The sequence below is a fragment of the Aythya fuligula genome, chromosome 2 (assembly GCF_009819795.1).
Source record: "Aythya fuligula isolate bAytFul2 chromosome 2, bAytFul2.pri, whole genome shotgun sequence".
In the NCBI taxonomy this organism is placed as follows: Eukaryota; Metazoa; Chordata; class Aves; order Anseriformes; family Anatidae; genus Aythya; species Aythya fuligula.
This window is the reverse complement of record NC_045560.1, coordinates 123,969,473-123,989,547: the sequence shown is the minus strand read 5'-3', so window position 1 is coordinate 123,989,547 and position 20,075 is coordinate 123,969,473. Positions and strand designations below refer to the sequence as shown.

General features: G+C 35.1%; 1 protein-coding gene across 1 annotated transcript in view; it reads right to left on the bottom strand.

Annotated features, from left to right (window-relative positions):
- Positions 1 to 20,075, bottom strand: part of CSPP1 (centrosome and spindle pole associated protein 1) — a 59,066-nt gene that overhangs the window by 30,327 nt on the left and 8,664 nt on the right. Inside the window, exons 4-12 of the mRNA XM_032181911.1 lie at positions 19,451 to 19,551; positions 18,705 to 18,728; positions 16,259 to 16,339; positions 13,157 to 13,258; positions 10,028 to 10,473; positions 5,778 to 5,879; positions 5,091 to 5,173; positions 3,241 to 3,334; positions 2,248 to 2,305 (exon numbers count right to left, since the gene is read on the bottom strand). Of these exons, the coding sequence (XP_032037802.1) occupies positions 2,248 to 2,305; positions 3,241 to 3,334; positions 5,091 to 5,173; positions 5,778 to 5,879; positions 10,028 to 10,473; positions 13,157 to 13,258; positions 16,259 to 16,339; positions 18,705 to 18,728; positions 19,451 to 19,551 (1,091 nt within the window). The remainder of the gene's footprint in view (positions 1 to 2,247; positions 2,306 to 3,240; positions 3,335 to 5,090; positions 5,174 to 5,777; positions 5,880 to 10,027; positions 10,474 to 13,156; positions 13,259 to 16,258; positions 16,340 to 18,704; positions 18,729 to 19,450; positions 19,552 to 20,075) is intronic.

Here is a 20,075-nt window from a genome sequence, read left to right as displayed (position 1 = left end):
ATAAAAGACCCAAAAAAAAAAAAAAAAACATAACTATACACCATATAAATAAAACCAGATTATGCTTCTGAATTTACCAGTCCTAACATCGCAGTGCTTCAACTAACATGCATGCAGAGACAGTGATACCAGCACCAACTACATATTTAAGATCTAACAGCAAACTGTATACCCTAAAGTATTTCAGCAAAATATTAAATGTTTACCTCCTCATCACTTAGCTGCAAGATAGTATATACAAGGCAGTTAGTACTCACCAATCATGAACTACAGCATTAAGATAAACAATTCACAAAATCTACTAGACATTAATATTCATTTACAATATTTAACTTCATATTTCTAGATGTGAGAATGAAATTTGATAGCATACAAACTACAGTGATTTAAAATTATTTAGAAGTCTACAGACTTTTGTCTTTCAACTTATCTTTTCAAATCCAGTATCTTGAGCAGGAGAACATTTAAACAGTCTTTCTTACTAACAAGCCTAATGTCAACTGTTCCCAAAGTGCCCCAGATTTCAGCTCTGTGGCTAATTAAAGATGTAACTATGGCAGTAGGTTCATTCTGGGGATTGTTTTCTTTTAAACAAGCAGTATATACAACAGTCTACTTCTACATGCTCTGAAACAGGCATTGCTATTTAACCAACCTGTAATTAATCAAGAAATCCACCTAATTAGAATCTCTCCCCAAGAAGCAATTTGAAGCTAGCAGTGACTGTTGCTTAATGAATGCAGCAATTCTACTTAATTGAAGGCTTTCAGCCAAATTAATGGTTTTAAATATACATGTCCTGGACTTGCTCTGGATATAATTTTGCTCATACAATGAGCACTTTTCAGTCTCTGAGCAAGATGCAGTATGTGGAATGCTTCACCACAGCATGCTTCTGGCTGTTCACGTCTGATCAGACATGATTGTTTATGCTGACTTTTCAGCCTGCTGCAGCCAAAAGCACCAGCATCCTCTGCTCAGTTTTACCTCTTTTCCTGTCTTGCTCCCAACCATGTACTCCATTTTCACCATCTGAATCCATGGTTAGCTCTAAGCTAACAAACAACAAACGATTCAGACCTTTGCCAGCTAACCAAGCCAAATTGGTTCACAGAAAGGGACCAAACACATGCCACAGATGCCTTAGCCTTAAGTAGAGAGGGCAGGAACATGCAGCTAGACCACTTGACCACCTTCTTTCAATTCAGAAGCAAAAATTGATTCAGCTTAGTTGCTTATCTATGTGCATTTCCAGTCGCCTGCCTCAAATGCTGACTGCTTTGTTGATTATAAGTTACAGAAATTCATTCATCTTCATCTTCTAGAAAATGAGCACTCCTTTCACATCCACTGAACACATCCAAAAGTAGTATCTCAAGTTTCCTTCTGTTTTGTAGCCTCCCTCAAAAAACAGCACCACTGATAATTTAAACTCGCAACCAGTTAAGTCATTAACTACTTTATTATTTCTTGAGCAAATTATCTGTCCTTCATATTCAACTGCAAATATCTACTGTTCCCAAGATGCACTGGCCTTGGCCACTTCAATAAACACACCCATGCAAATCATACTAGTTACGTGACAATCAAACTGCTATTAATGCTGCTAGCACCGACAATCTTACTCCTACATACGTGATGGTCAAAATTCTTGGTACAATAATCACCTTAATAAGGTACATGGAGACATGTTAACAAGAGTTAACTGCATTAACTCTTACAAGTAACACAACATTAAATATCTTGCTTTTTATATTTGATGGTGTAAAAAAAAAATACAACTTTGAAATATAAAAAAAGTCATCACTCTGAGTTAAAATCAGCTGCAAAACAACTGGATTTTTTTAACTGAAAAAGAACAAAATATACAGAGAAAAACTTTCAGCAGCAAACTTTACATTCCCCTAGAAGACTCACTATTGTGCACATGTACAGGCTACCACTGCACGCCAAATATCTTTTCCATGACATCTAGTGCTTTTACAGAACACTTGGTCAAAGAGAAAAAAGAAAATGTTTTAAAACTTTCTTGAACGTATTTTCCTCTTAAGCTGAAAGTATGTGCAATGAGGACAGTCTTATCATCCTTGGCCTGAGTTTTATTCTATCCTAGTGCCCTATTAGAAAAAAGATACACATTTATCATTCTATAAAAGCCCTATAGTTTTGTGAATCAACAACCACAATGTACATATAATAAGAAAAAAGTCTATATAAGTGGAAAAAAAAAAAATCCAAACTCCTCACCTTCTTTTCTGGGTCTAGAGCTCCAGAAGCAGCAACTGAGAGCTCAAGTTCCTTCTCACTATTTTTGTGGAAAAAAAAAAATCACATCAGAAAGCAGTAAGCCATACTCATTTTTTCAAAGCATAGACCTCACAACTCTGCAAATACAGAGTAACAAGACATGCTTCTACTTGACTTCTTCTGGAGTCAGGGAATAAGGACACTGTATATCCTTTGTACATAAATGGAACTCAAGAAGTACTCAGCCATCATTTATTCCACCTAGTTAAATTCCAACTACCAAAAAATGAAAAACCACACATTGCTTTTTTTTTTTACTACAACTTTTCAGATTATTTCTTAAAAATGTATCTTTATTCACATCACAGTGATATAAACTTTATAATAAATGTATTCAAATTATTCAGAAGTATAACAATAATTACTATATTGTAATTTCAAGCCTCAAGCAATTTCAGCATGTGTTGCTTTCAATCACAGCGAAGCTGTCAAGAGTAACTTTAATTCATTATCCTTTCATTAATACAACTGTGTGTTTGTATATTTATATCTATTATCATTCAGCAAGCAGCTACTAATACATAAATAAGAAATTTTATTCTATTATTTTGCATAAATCCAGTACTTTGAAAGCAAAAGGTTCCCTTCCTAAACTGGAAAGCGAAATGAAAAATCATTTTCAACTTTGCAAAGTAATTTTTTACCACCAAGAAAGATATATCCACCTAGAGCTTCTTTATCCCTGAGAAACTGAAAATCAATTTTTAAAATGAAAAATCAATTTTTTCTTTGTTTCACTGAAAGCTGGTGATTTTTTTTTTTATTATTATTAAAAACTAAAGCTCTCATGCCAACTAGCTTAATTAGGTATAGTATTAGCTATTTAGCTAAAGTTCCTTATTTATGAGAATTATTTGTACCATATTCCATATTAAATTCCTTTAAAGTTCAGCTATTATTGTTTAAAAAATATATGTAGTAACTTTCCATTACCGTCTCTTATTTCGCTGTTGCTCAGCCATCTGTTCAATTAGTTCTTGCCTGTATTTCTCTTTTTTCCTTTGGAGAAGTTCTAGGTCCTGACCACCTAATGGAAATGGTCGTACAGTGTGTAAGTGCTCCACAAACTACATAAACATACTGGATAAAAACACTGCATTTCAGTCAAGTCAAAACATAAAAGACAGCAGAGTATACAATCAGAGAATGTGTATAACAACGCTATCCTTACTGATTAAAAAGAGGTTTTAATATTGAAGTTTGTTTTGAATATGACAATAAGAACTACTATAATTTTCATTGTTATTTTTCTAGTTTGCCTGTTTCTGTACAGTCAGGGAGCTACAAATTTCAAAGCTATCTGATAAAAAAATATATTTTTTTTTTCATTGTTGTATTATTATTATTTCTAATGCTCAACTAAGGAAGATACACTACAGCACTCCAAAATTACAAAGCACTGCTCTGGATAAAAAGGAAAGGTAAAACTAGAAACCCACAGGGAGGAAAGCAAAGTGCTCCACTTTTAAGATGGTTTCCATGACTACTACAAATTAGAAAAGTATTGGCTGATACGTGTACGTAAAAGGAAACGGTGATCGCATCTCACACGGATTTTGAGGAACCCAAAAAGGCCCTTACAACTTTTGGTAGTTCTCCCCACAGTATGTGTGGTGTTTTCTATTAAAAATAAACAAACAAACAAAAAAAACACCACTTGTATGACCATCAGACACAACAGACTCTTGACATATTTTCATGCACACAATCACCGTAGATTTCAAGTGAAGTAAACCTGAGCAATAAAGTGAAGTAGGCTGCAAAGTAGGTGAAAGGAAAAAAGCACCTACATGATTCATGACAGATTATTTTTTTTCAGTTATTATGTCAGGATTGTAAAGCAACCAAAAGAGGTAAGATAACATCATGGCTTGTGATTTTGGGGGAGTCTGAAATCAATCTAACTTAAAAAAAATAATAATAATCATATCTTTATAAAACATAATATTCTTTTTCTAACGAAGACTGCAAGGAAGACTAATTCATGACTTTGTGTACTGTAGGTTATTACAGTGAGATGTAACCTTCATAACTGTAGGTTATTACAGTGAGATGGCTATGAACAGATCAGGGAGACTGACAGTTACACCCACCATGGTTTTAATGCTGTCCTCAAACAGAAAACTGTCCTGCCACACATAGCACTGAAGATCAGGTATGTTCAAATATAAAAATAAAAAGGAAGTACACCTCACACCTGTTAGCCAATTTTCCCATCAACTCAAACCTACCTTGCATTCAAAGGCTTGCATCTGAAGAACTAGTTTTCTTACTCGTCTTATTTACTGAATTATGCTAGGAATGCTTTTTTTTTTTTTCAGCAACACTTCTTTCCACTAAGCTCAATAACTTTCACTGCTAAATATAATGGCTACATTTAACCAGGAAGAGATAATCAGAACACAGTTGCGAACACTGCTATTCCTCATACTTCTGCAATTGATATTAATATCAAAAACATTAGTCGTTAATAAAAAAAAAATAGTAATAAGTATCAAAAATAATTAGTATCAAAAGGAAGGTATACGGGCCTTACACTGTTAATGATAACTAAGAAACTCAGGCTCTTCAAAATTAATTCAAAAGCCCTATTGCATTAACTGGGAGAAGGAATATTTTTTTCTTTTTCTTTTTTTTTTTTTAATAGTATTTATTTACTGGCACCAGGGAAAACTAACATGAAGAAACAGCTAGATTTTCGAGGTTTTTAATTATTCCCAAAGAAAAGTCAAATATGCAAAGAAAGAATAACTTTGTGTCATGAGCTAGGTTTCTATACGTACCAAGAACGAGGCCTGTTGCATATGTCATTTCAGGAGCAGACTTGGAAGGTTCATTAGCTGAAGAGCTAATTTGTGCCTGATTTCTGGCAAAGACAAAAAAAGAAAATGGAAAGATCAGACTTACACCATTATGTGATATATTTATGACAGAGACCTTTCTAAAATCCAAAGAAACATCGCAAGCAAAATAAGAAGCCTTGTGGAAAAAAAGGCATTTCTCACAGTTCTCATTTGCCTGTGGTTTCTGAAGCTCTCAGAAACACTGACGCAGTCGAGCACTTAAAAGTGTTGACAGACAGAAGCAGTGCCAAGCAAGAGTTTATATAAGGTCTTTACACACATTTTGCTTTTGCCTCTTAGATCATGTCTTAATTTTGCAAGTCCAGAAAACTAAAAATGGAATTTTAAAACTACTATCAGGAAAAAAAAAAAAAGAAAAAAAAAAACATCAGTTAAAACTTCAACCTCAGTTAGAGAACAGGTGATCTGTCATTTCAAAAAACAACACTGGCATGCAATCTTCCATAGCTATGTTCAAAGCAAATGCATCATTCTTGCCCTATATTACACTAGCTGTAGGAAAAGAATTCACCATTTTGGATAGCATATTAGGGATTGTAAATAAACATTTTCCTCTCACCATGAATTTGTTGTGTGATTAGCAGAAAAATACATTGTATACCAGACCTAAAATTTCCAGTTCTTGGAACCTGCTGCACATGTGATCTTTCCTTTAATTCATCTTCATAATCTGCAGGTAGATCTCGTACTACTCCATCCAGATTGGGCCTTAAAGAAATAGAAAATATTTAGCCATGCTTGCCAAAAAACACGCAATCCAAAATAGAAGGTCCAGCACTTTCATGCAGATGGATCCTCAGCCTGACTGCACATGGAACAGAACCAGTTCTGAAAATACTGTGCAAAATTTCTAGAAATAATTCATTTCATTAGCATTGCCAAAGCACCTCCATCTGAAATGCAGATCCCCAAGTCTGCTTTCCAGGCTGAAGGGATACCACAGCTCCCAGAAAACCTCTTACTTGAAGGTCTAGCTGACTGCATGCTAGCTAGAATTTGCCATGTAGAATTCAATTTTCCTTGAAAAAACATACTCATTCTTCATTGCAGAGCCAGCTTCCCTGACAAACCTTATTATTTTTGTTGTTTATACAAACATGACCAAATTCACAACCCTGGTGGCACCCCTGGAACAGATCTTGGAAGTGATGCAGGATCACACACTTTAGCATTCAGACTGCATTGATTGAAATTGATCTTGCTCTTAATGAGCCAACGAAGCCTCCAACAACTATTGCACAAGCCTGGTGAAATAGTTGATTCAGATATGAAAAGCTTCTTTAATGACACCCTGTCCTTCACCATGTATCTGATACTATTTAAAAGAGAGAGGTGATTTTTGATCTGGTGAATACCAGAATTCAGGAGCTAAAATTCAAAGCAACTACACCTGAAGAAAGTAATACAAACAAAAATTCAATTAATTCCAAAGATGCTAAAAACTGCATGAACACAAGGGAGCTTTTCCTGAAAAGGTCTGGGGTAGTTGAATGTACAGGCTTTTCTAACCTTTCAAACTAATTATTCTATAATGAGGACTTCAAGTTATCTTGATAAAATGAGGCAGGAAGAGACATTTAATGAAAAAGTAAGCAATAGATGCTGACAAAGATATATTTTCCAATGCCAGGCAAACACAGGGACTTACTACTAAACAAACCACAAAAATCCACAGTAAACAGAAAAAAACATTATATTCTTTCATGTAAGAGCCACAGCTCTGCCCATCCCTGCAATTTAAGTAATAGCCAATAATCAGAGGCAAAAGGATGCAAGCATGAAAGCCTCTTGGCATAACACGGTCTTCTTTCATGATCCAGATCATCTATTTGATAATGATCAACCTGTTACTTACAAGGCTGGTCACGCACGACAAACACAACTGGGGAATACAAAGCCTAAGTCCACAGTGTGATGAAAGGAAGGAGGGAGGAAGGAAAGAGCCAAAGCCCAGGATTCAACCTGTTTGTTTGTTTGGGGTGGGGGGAATGGGTGTTGGTTTTTGGTTGGTTGGCTTTGGTCATTTTTTTTGTAAAAAGCAGCAAACTTAGCATGGCAGGTCTCCGACAAACCGCTCTGTTTTGCCCAGACACATTGACTCAATTCAATCAAGAAACTCTCATACCTTGTATATAGGATAGACCTGGTGCTGGGGATAGAATAAAGCAATCAGATGACTAGAACAAAAAACTTTGGCTCTTCCTCTCACTCTCCCATCACCATTTCTATTTGCTGAAATACCACAGACCTCACGCCTCCATCAGATAAGAAACCTTTCTGGAAAATCCTGCCAAACACCTGCCTCTTCAAATTAATAAAACCCATTAAAAAAAAAAAAAAACCTTCAGTGCAGCAAAAAAGCGTTCCTTCTTATTTAGTTTGTGTTACAAATCAAATGTGATCTGGAAAAGGCTGACTAGCTGAAATGTGGAAATAAAATACTAATGCTTAAGAAGTGAAGCTGTCAGTAACTAAAAGATGTGTTTTTCCTTCTTGAAGAGAGACTGATCATAAAAGAATGAGTGGCACTCCCTGTGAAGGACAAAAAATACTGGATTACAAAATACATTTAATATAAAAATGATGAAAGGTTATCTTCCATTTAAAAAAGGATTAACTACTAATAAATAAACCTTAATTTTACATTCAACTTTAAGTTCAGGCAATTCAGGTGATGGTTAAGCAAATTCTTTTAATAAGACGTACAAAGTTTGTCTATAACAAAGATAAGACTATCTTCTGTACTTTATTTTAAAATAAACCTTGAACAAAAACTGTTTCAGAGGTCTCTCCAAAGCAGCAATGTAGTGTCTGGTGATATATTGGTCTCACACATTTGTATTAGCATCAGTGTTCTTGGAATAAGCAGGGACTTGTAAACTTTGAAGCAGGATAATACTGTCTACCCTTGGCTCAAAAGCCATTCAAAACAAAATAAAACAAAAATAGAAACAAAATAGAAACAAAAGTAAGCCCTCAAACTTTATCAGCTGGTCATTATTTCAATATTAGACTCTACATCCAATTGCATAGACAGAGGCACACAGTTAATTACTGGATGTTAATTAACAGGTTTAACAGCAAGTGCCTTTTTCTGAAAAAAACATGGACATTTTGTCTACCTTTGTTAGACACAGAAACAAGCTTCTGCAGTTTCATTCTGATATTCTGAAAAGTTGTTGGACGGGATGACTCCACCTGAAAACCTTCTTTTCTCCATCTCATGGTATAACACTGGCAGAAAAGAGCAATTTTTGCATTTTGCGCTTTTCTCCAAATTGCATTCAGCAGAAAGAGGTAATCTGATTCCTGCTATCTCTTTAACCACCGCTTCCGTTTGCTAGTCTCTTTCAGAAGCACTATACGAATAAATCCAGGCTTTTAAGAAGCTCACTTGAGCATACCATCTGAAACACTGAAATAACCCATTTACTTAGCCTGCATCTCAGAAATGCTTCAAGATATTTCATTTTCCCCATACCTACTTGTTTCTTTTCTTTATGGTTTTATTTACTTTCACATTAGAAGGGCTGAGAAGGAATGTTGAAAGGTATTTTTGTACAGAGGTAACTGTACTTGACTGCTATTTGAAACTGGAAGAGAAGTATGATTCATTCCATTTAGAAAATGCATTTCCAGTAGAAGAGGTTTGGTTTGTTTTTTCCAGTTACTATCCAGAAAACTATCCAGAAAATTATTCCTGTAAACAATGACTCAAAAGGTCATCTAGCCAGTCCACCAGCAATTAACAATGAAACGTGATCATAGGATTTAACGCTGTTGAGTGGTAGAATTTGCCTTCTGTTTTTTTCTCAAAGTGTTAATTGGTTATTTTCCCTAACATGGGAGAAATGCTGGTGTTTCCTTCACGGAAGAAACAGCAGTAAAATGATTCTGACAACAGGCTTAACAAAAAGAAGGGAAAAAAATGAAGAAAAAAAAAAGACCATGCTAGCCCAAGAACTGCAAACTGAACAAATGAACACTCTTAAGCGCATATTTAAAGTTTATTTACAGGAAACTTTACTGATTTATTTCATTTGAATGTAGTTGTATAAAACATGCCTGTTTCAAGTTTGTTACTATTTCAGACCACAACCCTTCCACTTTTGAAAGGAACCTGTTTTTGCAACAGAAGAATCTAATGTGGCCAGACTGCCAAACCCTGAATGACTGGTAAGGCTTACTTCTTTGTTTTTTAAATCAGTGAGCTAGAAAAGAAAGATTAAAAATTTATGTCAAAGTAACCAAACTGACCTATCAGTTAACACAGTGTAAAGAATATATGATAGAAACCAAGTATTATGTGCTCTTTATTATAAGATTTACCTCTAACACTCTCTTTTGTTTGATTTGGGTGCAGTTCTTAAATGCGTTATTCAGATTGTGTAGTTTCTACTGAGATTAGGACCAGTTAACACCATCAGGATTCAACTCAATTACACGTCTAAAAGACCTTGCTATTTAGCAAGACATACAGTAAAAATGAGGACATACATGTTTATCTTCGGTTCACATTACAGAGGCTTGCTAACAAACACTACTGTACTCTGGGAAATACGTAGATTTACCAGATATATTTATGTAAATTGTGTGTTTCTTTTTCTCAAGTAATTTCACAAGCACCCTTGTCTCACCACACTATATAAAATGCTACCTACCTAATGTATGATTTATATTCTTAGGTACTGATCCAATTTTTAAATGCTTTTCTAAAAACTATGACAAAAGTCCTCTTTAAATTAAGACCAAAAATTCTGCTTTCACCTGTGAATCTTGTGTAATTTTCACTGAGAGCAAATCATGGCTGTCAAAAAGCACTACAGAAATAAAGTAGAAAACAGAGTTAAAGATACCTTTCAGCATAAAAATATCGGGGAGGTTTTCTCTCATAAGCGCTTTCACATCTAAATCTAGGGTCAAATTCTTCACTTATCTCAGGTTCATAGTCCATTCTGTAGTATCTTCGATCAAAATCACGATCCTCATCAAGTCTGTGATACCTTCTTATGGGAATTACAGATTGACTAGGAAATCCACGATGTCTTCTACTGGGAACATCCAAATCCTCATCAAGTCTTTTACTTAATAATCGACTTCTTAATTCAACCTCATCATCTAGCCTGTGGTACCTGTCTTCCTCCAGCCGTCTCTTATTTAGCAGCTCTTCATAACCTTCTGTAGAAGTAAAGGCATCTTTCTTGGGAGGTTCTGCAGCTGTACTACAGGGCTCTACTTCTGTACGCGGTTCTGGCCAGAGCTTGGTAGCAGCAATAAGTTTTTTATTCCTGTCCGTCTCACGCTGTTTAATGGAAAAAAAAATATTAAAAGATTTGAATATAAACAAATTACACTGAAGAAATACAAAACCAAGTTTTTGCTCAAACATTCCCTAAATAGGTATTGGAGAAGAGTCACGATGTAAGCAATAAGAATAATACCTCAATGACTTAAAAGCTAATGATTTTTTTCCCTCCTCAAGAAAAGAAAGCACACTTTCCCTTACCTATCATTTTCCAGAAGAATAGCTATGAATCCTGAACAGGCCTTTTACAAACTCCAAAGGGTAACAGATTTGACCTTCAGATTTAAGGGCACAAAGAATCAAAAACCATTTTTAACTTCACACCTGATCAAAACACTATATATCCTTATTCCACACTGAGACAAGTTTATGATACCTCAGCTACAAGCACAACATTTTAACCTAACCACGTCTTAACCTATTTTTTTTCTTCTCATGGGTTTCCCCGTGGAACAGTCGTGTAGTATTTCTGTACACTAATCTTTCATCTCTGGCATAAAGATGGCAAAAGGGAACGGATACATGAACCCCTACTTCAGAGACCCGGTTATACAAACAAAAGCTGCATTTCTGCCACCTATTTCCTCAGGCTCACTGTTACAAAGTGCTCCAACCCTTGAATAAGCCAGTAAGAAATAGATACAGAATTCCAGCATCTCAAGGATGCCCAAATACTGTCTTGTAGCTGTCTTTACAGATTAAAATAGTATTTAAGTATGTGATGCTCCAATGCACTTGGATGGAAAGATCATTCTCATAAGCAAATAATCTTTCTGGAGACAGATAACAAACATTATTCTAGGTAGAACTTATAAATTCATGAGCATTTGCACTTGCTAACTGCTGTGAGAAAGGCAATGAACTCTGAGCTGCTGTGAGTCCAAATGCAAGTTCCATTACAGAACCACTTAGCTCTCACAGTACCGTATGCATAAGAATCCCCATATTAAAAAGAAATGGGATTCTTAGAGCAAACCTGCATTAGATGAATTTGAATATTATCACAGTCCATCACTAAAGCAAGGCAACAGTATATTTAAAAAAATACATTCTATGCAAGATTTTAAAATTAACAAACTGCATGGAGGCTTTCTCAGGTCAATATATTGCTTCCAGATTACCACTGTTGTGAGAGCCTTTGTTTTAGTAGACATAAAAAACCTCGTTTGATTACAATTGGTGCTCTCTATATTGGTAGTTTCCTGTAGAACGGAGGATGCATTTGTGTTCATTTACAAACAATAACTAGAAATAGAGTGGGAGAAGAACAACATTCAAAGTCACAAAGATTAGGCCACCTGCACCCTACTGAAAGATGCATTTCCAGAGAGCAAAGAAGAGAACTGTACTGAACAAAACAGCAGAGATAGCCAGGCTCTGAGATTCTTAACTCCACAGCACAACTTTCACCAGCAGGTAAGAAGTAATGAATATCTGAACTTCCTGCCTCTTGTGCAAATGTATATGTCTCTTGAAATAATTGGTTTTAAGTTTGCAACAATTATGCGTAAATGTTTTATTAACTAAATCTGCACTTTGTTTCCTTTAGTCTATGAAGTCTTAGTCCATTCAGTCCTTCTAGATCCATGCATGATGACTAAAAAAGCTTGCAGCAACGTGCCACTTCTCTCCTGCTAGAGAATACCGTTCCCTAAGATCCATGGGCCAAGATGTTTGTGCAGGTCAAAGTCACTAATTCAGTCAGGATAACTCAGCTTAATAGGCCTCTGCTATTTGAATTATTTTAAATCAGTTTGAGGTGACTGAGTAGGTGAAGCAAGCATCTCAGGAAGCAGGTGTAAACCTCTAAGATGCTACCAAGCACTGGATGCAGTTATAGTCTCTTCTACCAGAACAGGTCTCTGCAGAGAATGCACCTATTTACAGCTTAACAGTAACAAAAACACCAAATGGGCTGTGGGTAATAACAGCTACATCTTTACAGGTCCTCCACCTGAGATTTTGAGTAATTAGGGGGTGAGCAAAGGGGGATAAAGTTTAGTCTGAACTCCTTCCCTTCCATGTCTGACAAAGTACAAAGAAAAGCAAAGCTGCCATTAGACCTTCTCTAAGATCTAATAGATTAAGGATGGGGCAATGGTGGCAAATTCATGGGTGCCTATAACCTAAGAATCTCTGGAAGAGAAATCTGACTCTGGCATCGTAACACATCAACATATAAATGAAAGGCCTCAGCTAAGAATCTGAGTTCAATTATGCATGCACTTAGTCTATATTCATGAGTTTTTGTTGATTCACAATTGCACAGCACCACATACTGGACAGCTAGCATCTAATCTGCTTTCTCATGGACTGGACATGGACTGAGGAAAAGGCAGCTACAAAAAAAGCTGAGGAGCACTGTGCAGGACTCCGTATTTTGTCCTGAGAGACAGCTTTCTTGGCCATCACTTTCACCACCAAGAACAATCTGGGGAATTCCTTCAGAGATGCAGAGAATGAAAGCACTCTTCTATCAGACAGACATGACTAAAGAAATCAAGAATTCTACTGCATGGCTCATAACCAGGACTTGTTAGATACATCTATAAAGCTGTGGCATAATTAAACAATGCTTTTTGCTTCTTTTATCTTACTTTGTATGCCTTAGTCAATGATAAAACAACCAGCAAGATCATTTATGCTCTCTTTTGTATCAATATAAGTAGAATTGTATTACCTCTGTGTTTTTCTTCCCTAATTTCCTTATCTTTTCATTCCATTCTTCTTTATCCCTGAGATATTGATTGTACTCCTTGTTTCTTTCAAGCCGTAGTTTCTCCTAAAACAGGCATTGAGAAGTAAATCATAATTTTGCACTTTGAGAAGTAGCTTTTAACTTCACAGTACTGTATTAAATGAATACAAGCAAGCTGTAAACCCCCCTCCTCTTCTTTGCAATGCACAAATAGGACTTGAATTGCTTTGGGGGGTGGGGTGTTCATTATCAGCACATAGTACTTGCTCTTAATTTGAGATCAGCAGAAGGTAGCTTCCTGGACACGAAGTCTAGTCCCCAGTAACACTGTGTATCAAGTTGCACCTCAAAACCAGGTAGGTTTCCTCCTGCTACATCTATTCCAAAATTGTTTTAGAGCCTTAGTTCTTTGGAAATCAGAAGTTAATTCCTAATTGTGAATATGAATATATTTAAAGGTGATTTTAAAACACACCATTTTTTATGCTCGGATTAGTTGTCACTTGCCCCACTCAATTAAAACAAGACAACAAATACACGTACAGACAAGATGTGTCAACTAGAGCTTGATGTAATTTGAACTGTCAAATTTAAATGAGCAGTTAAGCTGACTGCAAGAAGTGTCAAAAACGCAAAAAAAAAATCAGTCTTCACCTTGTGCAAGAATTATTAGCTAGTTTTGCAAGGTGACATTATAAACAGCTGGCTCAGGTCTAAAAATATGCAGGAATTGTACATTAACAACTTAATATATTAAGAAATATACCAGTCTTCAGGGAGAACAAACTTTAATTTGGATTGTTTTCTGATACTGGTACTTTATGTTCAGAGCAAGGGGCATCTCTTATACTATCTAATTCCAACCTGTATAATGTGAATGAGGAAAAGGAGAATTATACTACAGTATTATGAACCATGTTCTACACTCCACTGCAGAATTTTCCAATAAAAGGCAAAAGCCATTAAAAAATTTCAACATTACATATAAATTTACTTTCCCATGACCAGATTTCAAACAAAAAGAATTTATACCTCCATCAGCATAGAAATACCAGCTTAGTAATAGTTTTACAAATAAAACCAATGCTCCCCCAAAAATGGCTCATTTCAATCTTTGTGTCTAATGAGTTTCTGACACTGACAATGTAAAACTTGAGGACAGTTATGAAAGCTGCCCTAGGGATATTCTCCACAGCTGAGAAACTAGCATTGTCTTCAAAAGGTTAAAAGCTGACAAAAACAGTCAGCAGAAAATTCGGTACACTGTGTGACGGCACATTTTACCAAGTACAGAAAACAAAGATGCATGTGTTAGCCTCTAATCATCATCTGTGCAGACAAAAACTGTTTAGCAGGGCACAGTGTGACATCTTCTGGCAGCTTTTAGTTTCTACAATAGCAATAAATAAATGGATAAAGAAGATAAAACATGCTTGTACAGAAAATCTTAACTCAAGGTTGAACAGCTATGATATAAAACCAAAGATCAGGCATGTTCCAAGTCCAGATATGTCTTTAATTTCCACAAAATTAAGATACTTTATCGTTCACTGTTTTGTCAACAAGGGTTAACACAAAGTTCAGAAGGACTTGAAGCCAAGTTAAACTCAGCATAAGCTTGGCACAAAACCGCATGCTTCCACTTTCCAGGGCATTTCATTCTTGCTGCCTCCCTTGTTTAAACACTAATACATTTTGGGATTTGAGGCTTTTTCATAACAGTAGTTTTCATTTGTTTGAGATATCATGTGGCTCCTCATATGGCCAAACATTATTGCCAGCACAAGAGAGGCAGAACAAATAAGCACAGCAAGGGCAGGACCAACACATTCCCTAACAAGTCTTGTGCCGTATTACAGTGACTGTGTCACCCCAAACACAGAGTAAGAATGCAATTCCAAAGCAGCGGAGGTTTAAAAATAGATAGCTATAGATTAAAAGTGCAACAGTGCAGTCCTCATCCAGAAACAGTTTCTCTTTTTCTTGCATCTCAACTAGAGTTCGACTGATCATTACAAACTGAATCAGCAAAAATATTTAATAAATTATGATGTTTCTGCTGATTCAACTTCCTGGATCAATTTCCAAGAAAGCACAAGAAAGGAAACGGGAATATAAAGCAAACTGTGTGAGGGCAGAAAGAGCAGAGTGACTCCTGTAAGACTTATTTAGGCTTTCAATGAATCGTACGATGCATCAGAAGAATAGAACAGATGTTAATAAATTCCACACATGCATATTGCATCTTCATAACTAACCTCCACCAACAGAGAGACTGTTCTGCCTGATATCTTTCTCCAACATAGGAAAAGAAGACTATAAACTGATAAGAAATCTCAGGGAGATCAAAAGGGGCTAAATGCAGAGAGAGAACACGTGCTTTTCTCAAAACGCACCAATACACGTAAGCTCAAAGAAAAACAGAAAGTGAGAAGACACTTATATTAACAGCAGGCAATATGTGAGATAAAAGATCAGCTTTTATTTAGATTCTCGGATTTATTTGTACAAAAAGAAAAATGACACAAGATAAGCAGGCAGTGTGCAGAGGAAGAAATCAAAACAAGTTGTGTATAGCAGAAAGAATACTTCTTTTTGTTCTGATAGGAAGTGACAGTAGTATCACTGTAGAAAATTGATCTTATCCCCAGACTGCACTACAAAGGGTAACAAATTAGAAAAGTGTACATAATCATAAGAACAACGTCTTTTATTTGATCAATATGGACTGCTGAATAAAGAACAAGCACAACCACAAGAGCTTTTCAACACAGCAAGTGCTCTGTATGTATGAATTAGAAGCAGCAAACCTCCAGCTGATATCAATATAGAATTACACAGCTAATTATATACAAAATAAAGTAGAAGTACCCTAGGATTAAAAAAGCCTGATAGGTATTAAAAAATATATCAATATTTAAAGACTGTTTCTGAAAATTATTCTAATGATGACCTCCAAAAATGTTCACTTGGAAAAATGGTGTAAAAATGAAAAATCTTATGTAGAAATATTTTTTGTGTCAGTTAAAACATCTGGGTTCACTTTCAGGTTATGTACAAGCTTAATTTCCTCCATGCACTCACCTTGGCAGACCTTCGCTCATCAATAGGAAGAGATAATCCCTGAGTATAAGGATCTACTTCGCCAGTAGTCAGGTAATTTTTCTACGTTAAAAAAAATAATAAGCATCATTCAATATATTTTAAAATACCAAATCTTATTGCTAAACAGTTGCTAGAAATTATATTTTTTGAAATATATCTGATCGATTTAATGAAAAAAAGACTGATGAGCTTCACATTCTGAAAATGCAGGATGCTTTCAGAACAGAAAAATGAAGTGAAGGAATATGGAAAGCAAAGGGCTTTGTTAATACACTATTACAAGGATTACATAGCCTGCGTATCAGATATCCAAAAAATTACTGATTTTTGGGGTAAAATTACAAGCATTAGAGGAATTTTCCAAGACATGACCATACTTTAGATGAAAAACTGACTTCTCTAACTTCAGATGTACACCTACCTCTTATTTTAACAAATGGAATCCATGCTAATATCAGCACAGACACCACTTGATATACATAGGTATCGATACTATCTGTTTTCTGCAACAGTAGTCGCCAAACTTTTCAGAATAATGATCCATCACCAAACCTTGCTGTTCCCTGTGGACCATCAGTCACTTTCAGAACAGACCTTCCAGCTGAACTCACTGTGTTGTGGATCAGTGTAGCTCCCCAGGCCACAGCTTGCAATCAGGGCTGCACAGCTAGTCAAAATACCAACCTTTCAAACCAAACACCTATCAATACTGGAATACATCCTTCGTTTCCAGGTCTAGTGGTTCCTTCATACACCACTCACTTACTAAAAGCATCCTCAGGCCACTCTCAGTCGATCAAATAATGTTTTATAAAATCTGATTACATTTAATAAAAAGATCGTCTACTTCTGTGGCATGGCCAATGATGGGAATGTGTTAGTTATGGCATTTCACTAGAATGGAAGTTTCCTTCCATTATCTATGCTGTAACTTAGCCCAAAAACCTACAGGCATGTAAACAGGTAAGAGCTCTACCTGTTCCGGTACATTTACACTATAAATTATATTCCACAACTTCACATTAAAAGATCTAAGGGATTTAATAACTATGCAAATATTCAAACACAGAGAAAACTAAATTAATAGAGAACTAAGTATTTTTAGTAGACAAAAAGAAATGAACGGTAATCACCTCTACCCCATAACTCTTTTCATACTTCAAACATCTGTAGAGATTACCTCAGATGTTAAAAAGTTATTTGCCAAAACACAGAAACTGATATGGAAATTGCATTTTCTACATAAGCACAACTAAGTGAGTTACTAACCAAAATATCACTGTGAGAGCTGCTAAGAGTTGCACTCACTCTCTATGCAATAAAAAAAAAAAAAGATTATCTCATAGCTTACAAAAAAATAAGCTTGTATACCTAAATTTGTAAAACTGAAATTCAGTTGAGAATAAAATACTAAAAGTCAACATAAATATGATGCTATTTGGATACTTTGGTGGGAATTATAAAACAGTTCAGGTTTTCACACAATATTCTAATTCGGAAAATAACCTGAAGTTTCAGATTAAACAAGAAGCAACAATTATGTAAGCATCATTTTGATTAAAAGTTAAGAAGCCAGTTAATTTTGTTATTGCTGTTGTTAGTCAGTGCGTGCTAATCTAGTTAATTTCTATCATAGGCATGTTATTCACAGCTCAAAAACAAAAAAAAAAAAAACAAACAAACAAACAAAAAAAAAAAAACAAAAAAAAAAAAAAAAAGAAGGTTGATTTTCCACCACACTAGCTCCTGGTCCTTTATTGAAGTTGCTTAATCTGAACAACCTGGACACACAACATTAAAAATACGAAAGTTAATATCTTATATACATGACTGTATAACAACATACAACAAAATTACTGTAATTGTAAAAAAAAGCTCATAAAGATGTGCCTCTGGTATTTTATTCTTGCATTCTGAACCACTAGGTGATGAATAACTGGCTCCACCGCTCTCCTGTGCACCACTGACAAGATTCCATAGTGAAGGAAAAAGCTGTAACTCTGATTCCAATGGCATTATAATATTTGAGAGCTCATTATTTTATCCCAGCTTAAAGTATGTGTATCTGACCTTATAACACCTATCTAACCTACAAAAGGCCTTGCAGCAAATGTCTACTAAAATAAACCTTTGCATAGTTAGCATTGGATAGCAACAATAGCCATTGCAAAGGAAAAGAGCAATCAGTAAATGTTTTTAAATCATATTAATGGAAAATAATAAATAAGCAATCATTCTGCACAACGCAAACAATGCTGTTAATCACAACTAATCACTACAGAGCACACAAATACACAAAGCACAAAAAAGTAATGATTTTTGTTTTAAATTGAAAGAGCATGAAGCTTTCAAACAAAGCAAAAAGCCACTAATTTAAAGGAAAAAAAAAAGAAAAAAGAAAAACAAGATATTGCAGGCACCCTACCTTTCTTTTTGCCTGTGAAATACCCTAAAAGTCAGGGAAAAGATACTATTCAACAAGTGTCTTTTATTCAAGAATATTTGAATTTGCAATAAATAATTCTTTTCTTAGACCAGATCCATTCTTTCATTTTAAGAACTAAAGGCACCGATAATAACCATTTTCCAACAGAAATTACTTGCTTCCTGATTTGTTTTTCCTGATTGACTAAGATCTGGTACATTAAGAAGCGATACGGAATATTCCCAAGATTATGACATTTCGTTTCATACCCTTTCAGTTTTAAATTACTATCGTTGCATATAATAAGTTCTGCTAAGCAGAGCATCAAAGTTATTTTATTTCTAAAACTGAAATGAAGCCAGGAAATGGAGTCACACTGATTACAGCAATATCCTTAGCTGAATTACAGACCACAGAATATTCGAGGAAGTAACAAATGATATTTTAAATTCTTAAGAAACTACAAAAGAAGTAAAGAGACAAATAAAGGAATTCAGAATAAAAAGCACTGTGTAATATGTAATCTCATAGCAATGAGACCTGTAAAAGACTAAAATACTTAACTGTTCCTAGTGGTGACATTTTGAAATTACTTTTACTCAAAAACTCTTCTAAAGCAGCCATCATTCATAACAAGTGACTTCTTATAAAGATTCTCCACAATTTTGTTCTGTTATATTCAATTAAAATGAGAGAGTCATTGTAAAAGACTCATTAAACTCAGGCAACCAGACAAGAACCTTTACCTGAGAAAGATATCGCCTATAATCTTGCCGAAGTTCCTCTTTTAGTTTATGTTTTTTTCGTTCATATTCTTCTCCAAGAGGTAAACTCAAGCCATAGTCACCTGAAAGTTTAACTCTTAAATGTTATTATCATACTATTTGGTATCAATACAAAGCACATAACGCAAAAGATACATCTGGATTTTTGTTAGACATGAGCAATAAAAAAAATATACAACCAGAAATTATAAAACAACTGAAATAAAAAACATCTCTGTATGACTACTTAGGTGGAAAGCATTCTATGCATTCTAGAAGAACGGATCGGTTTTTTGGATGCTAGTTTTCTCTCTCTCTAATCCTTGCATTTTTTTTCTCCTCACTAAAAAAAACAAGCAACATACTTTGAATAGGGTAACTATCTACATTATTCAGGTTATTTTACATAGTTTCTTTTAGCGACATATGTTTCAAAGGAATCTCTTTTATTTGATATGTTACTTCTTAAATTACTCTGATATTTTAAGCACTGCTTACCACACAAGATACAACAAACTTAGCAACCAGAAAGCAACAAGCTGCTCCTTCAGCACAAAACACATGAAATCTGTGTGGCTTCTTTATTCACTTCTTCCCACTTCAGTAT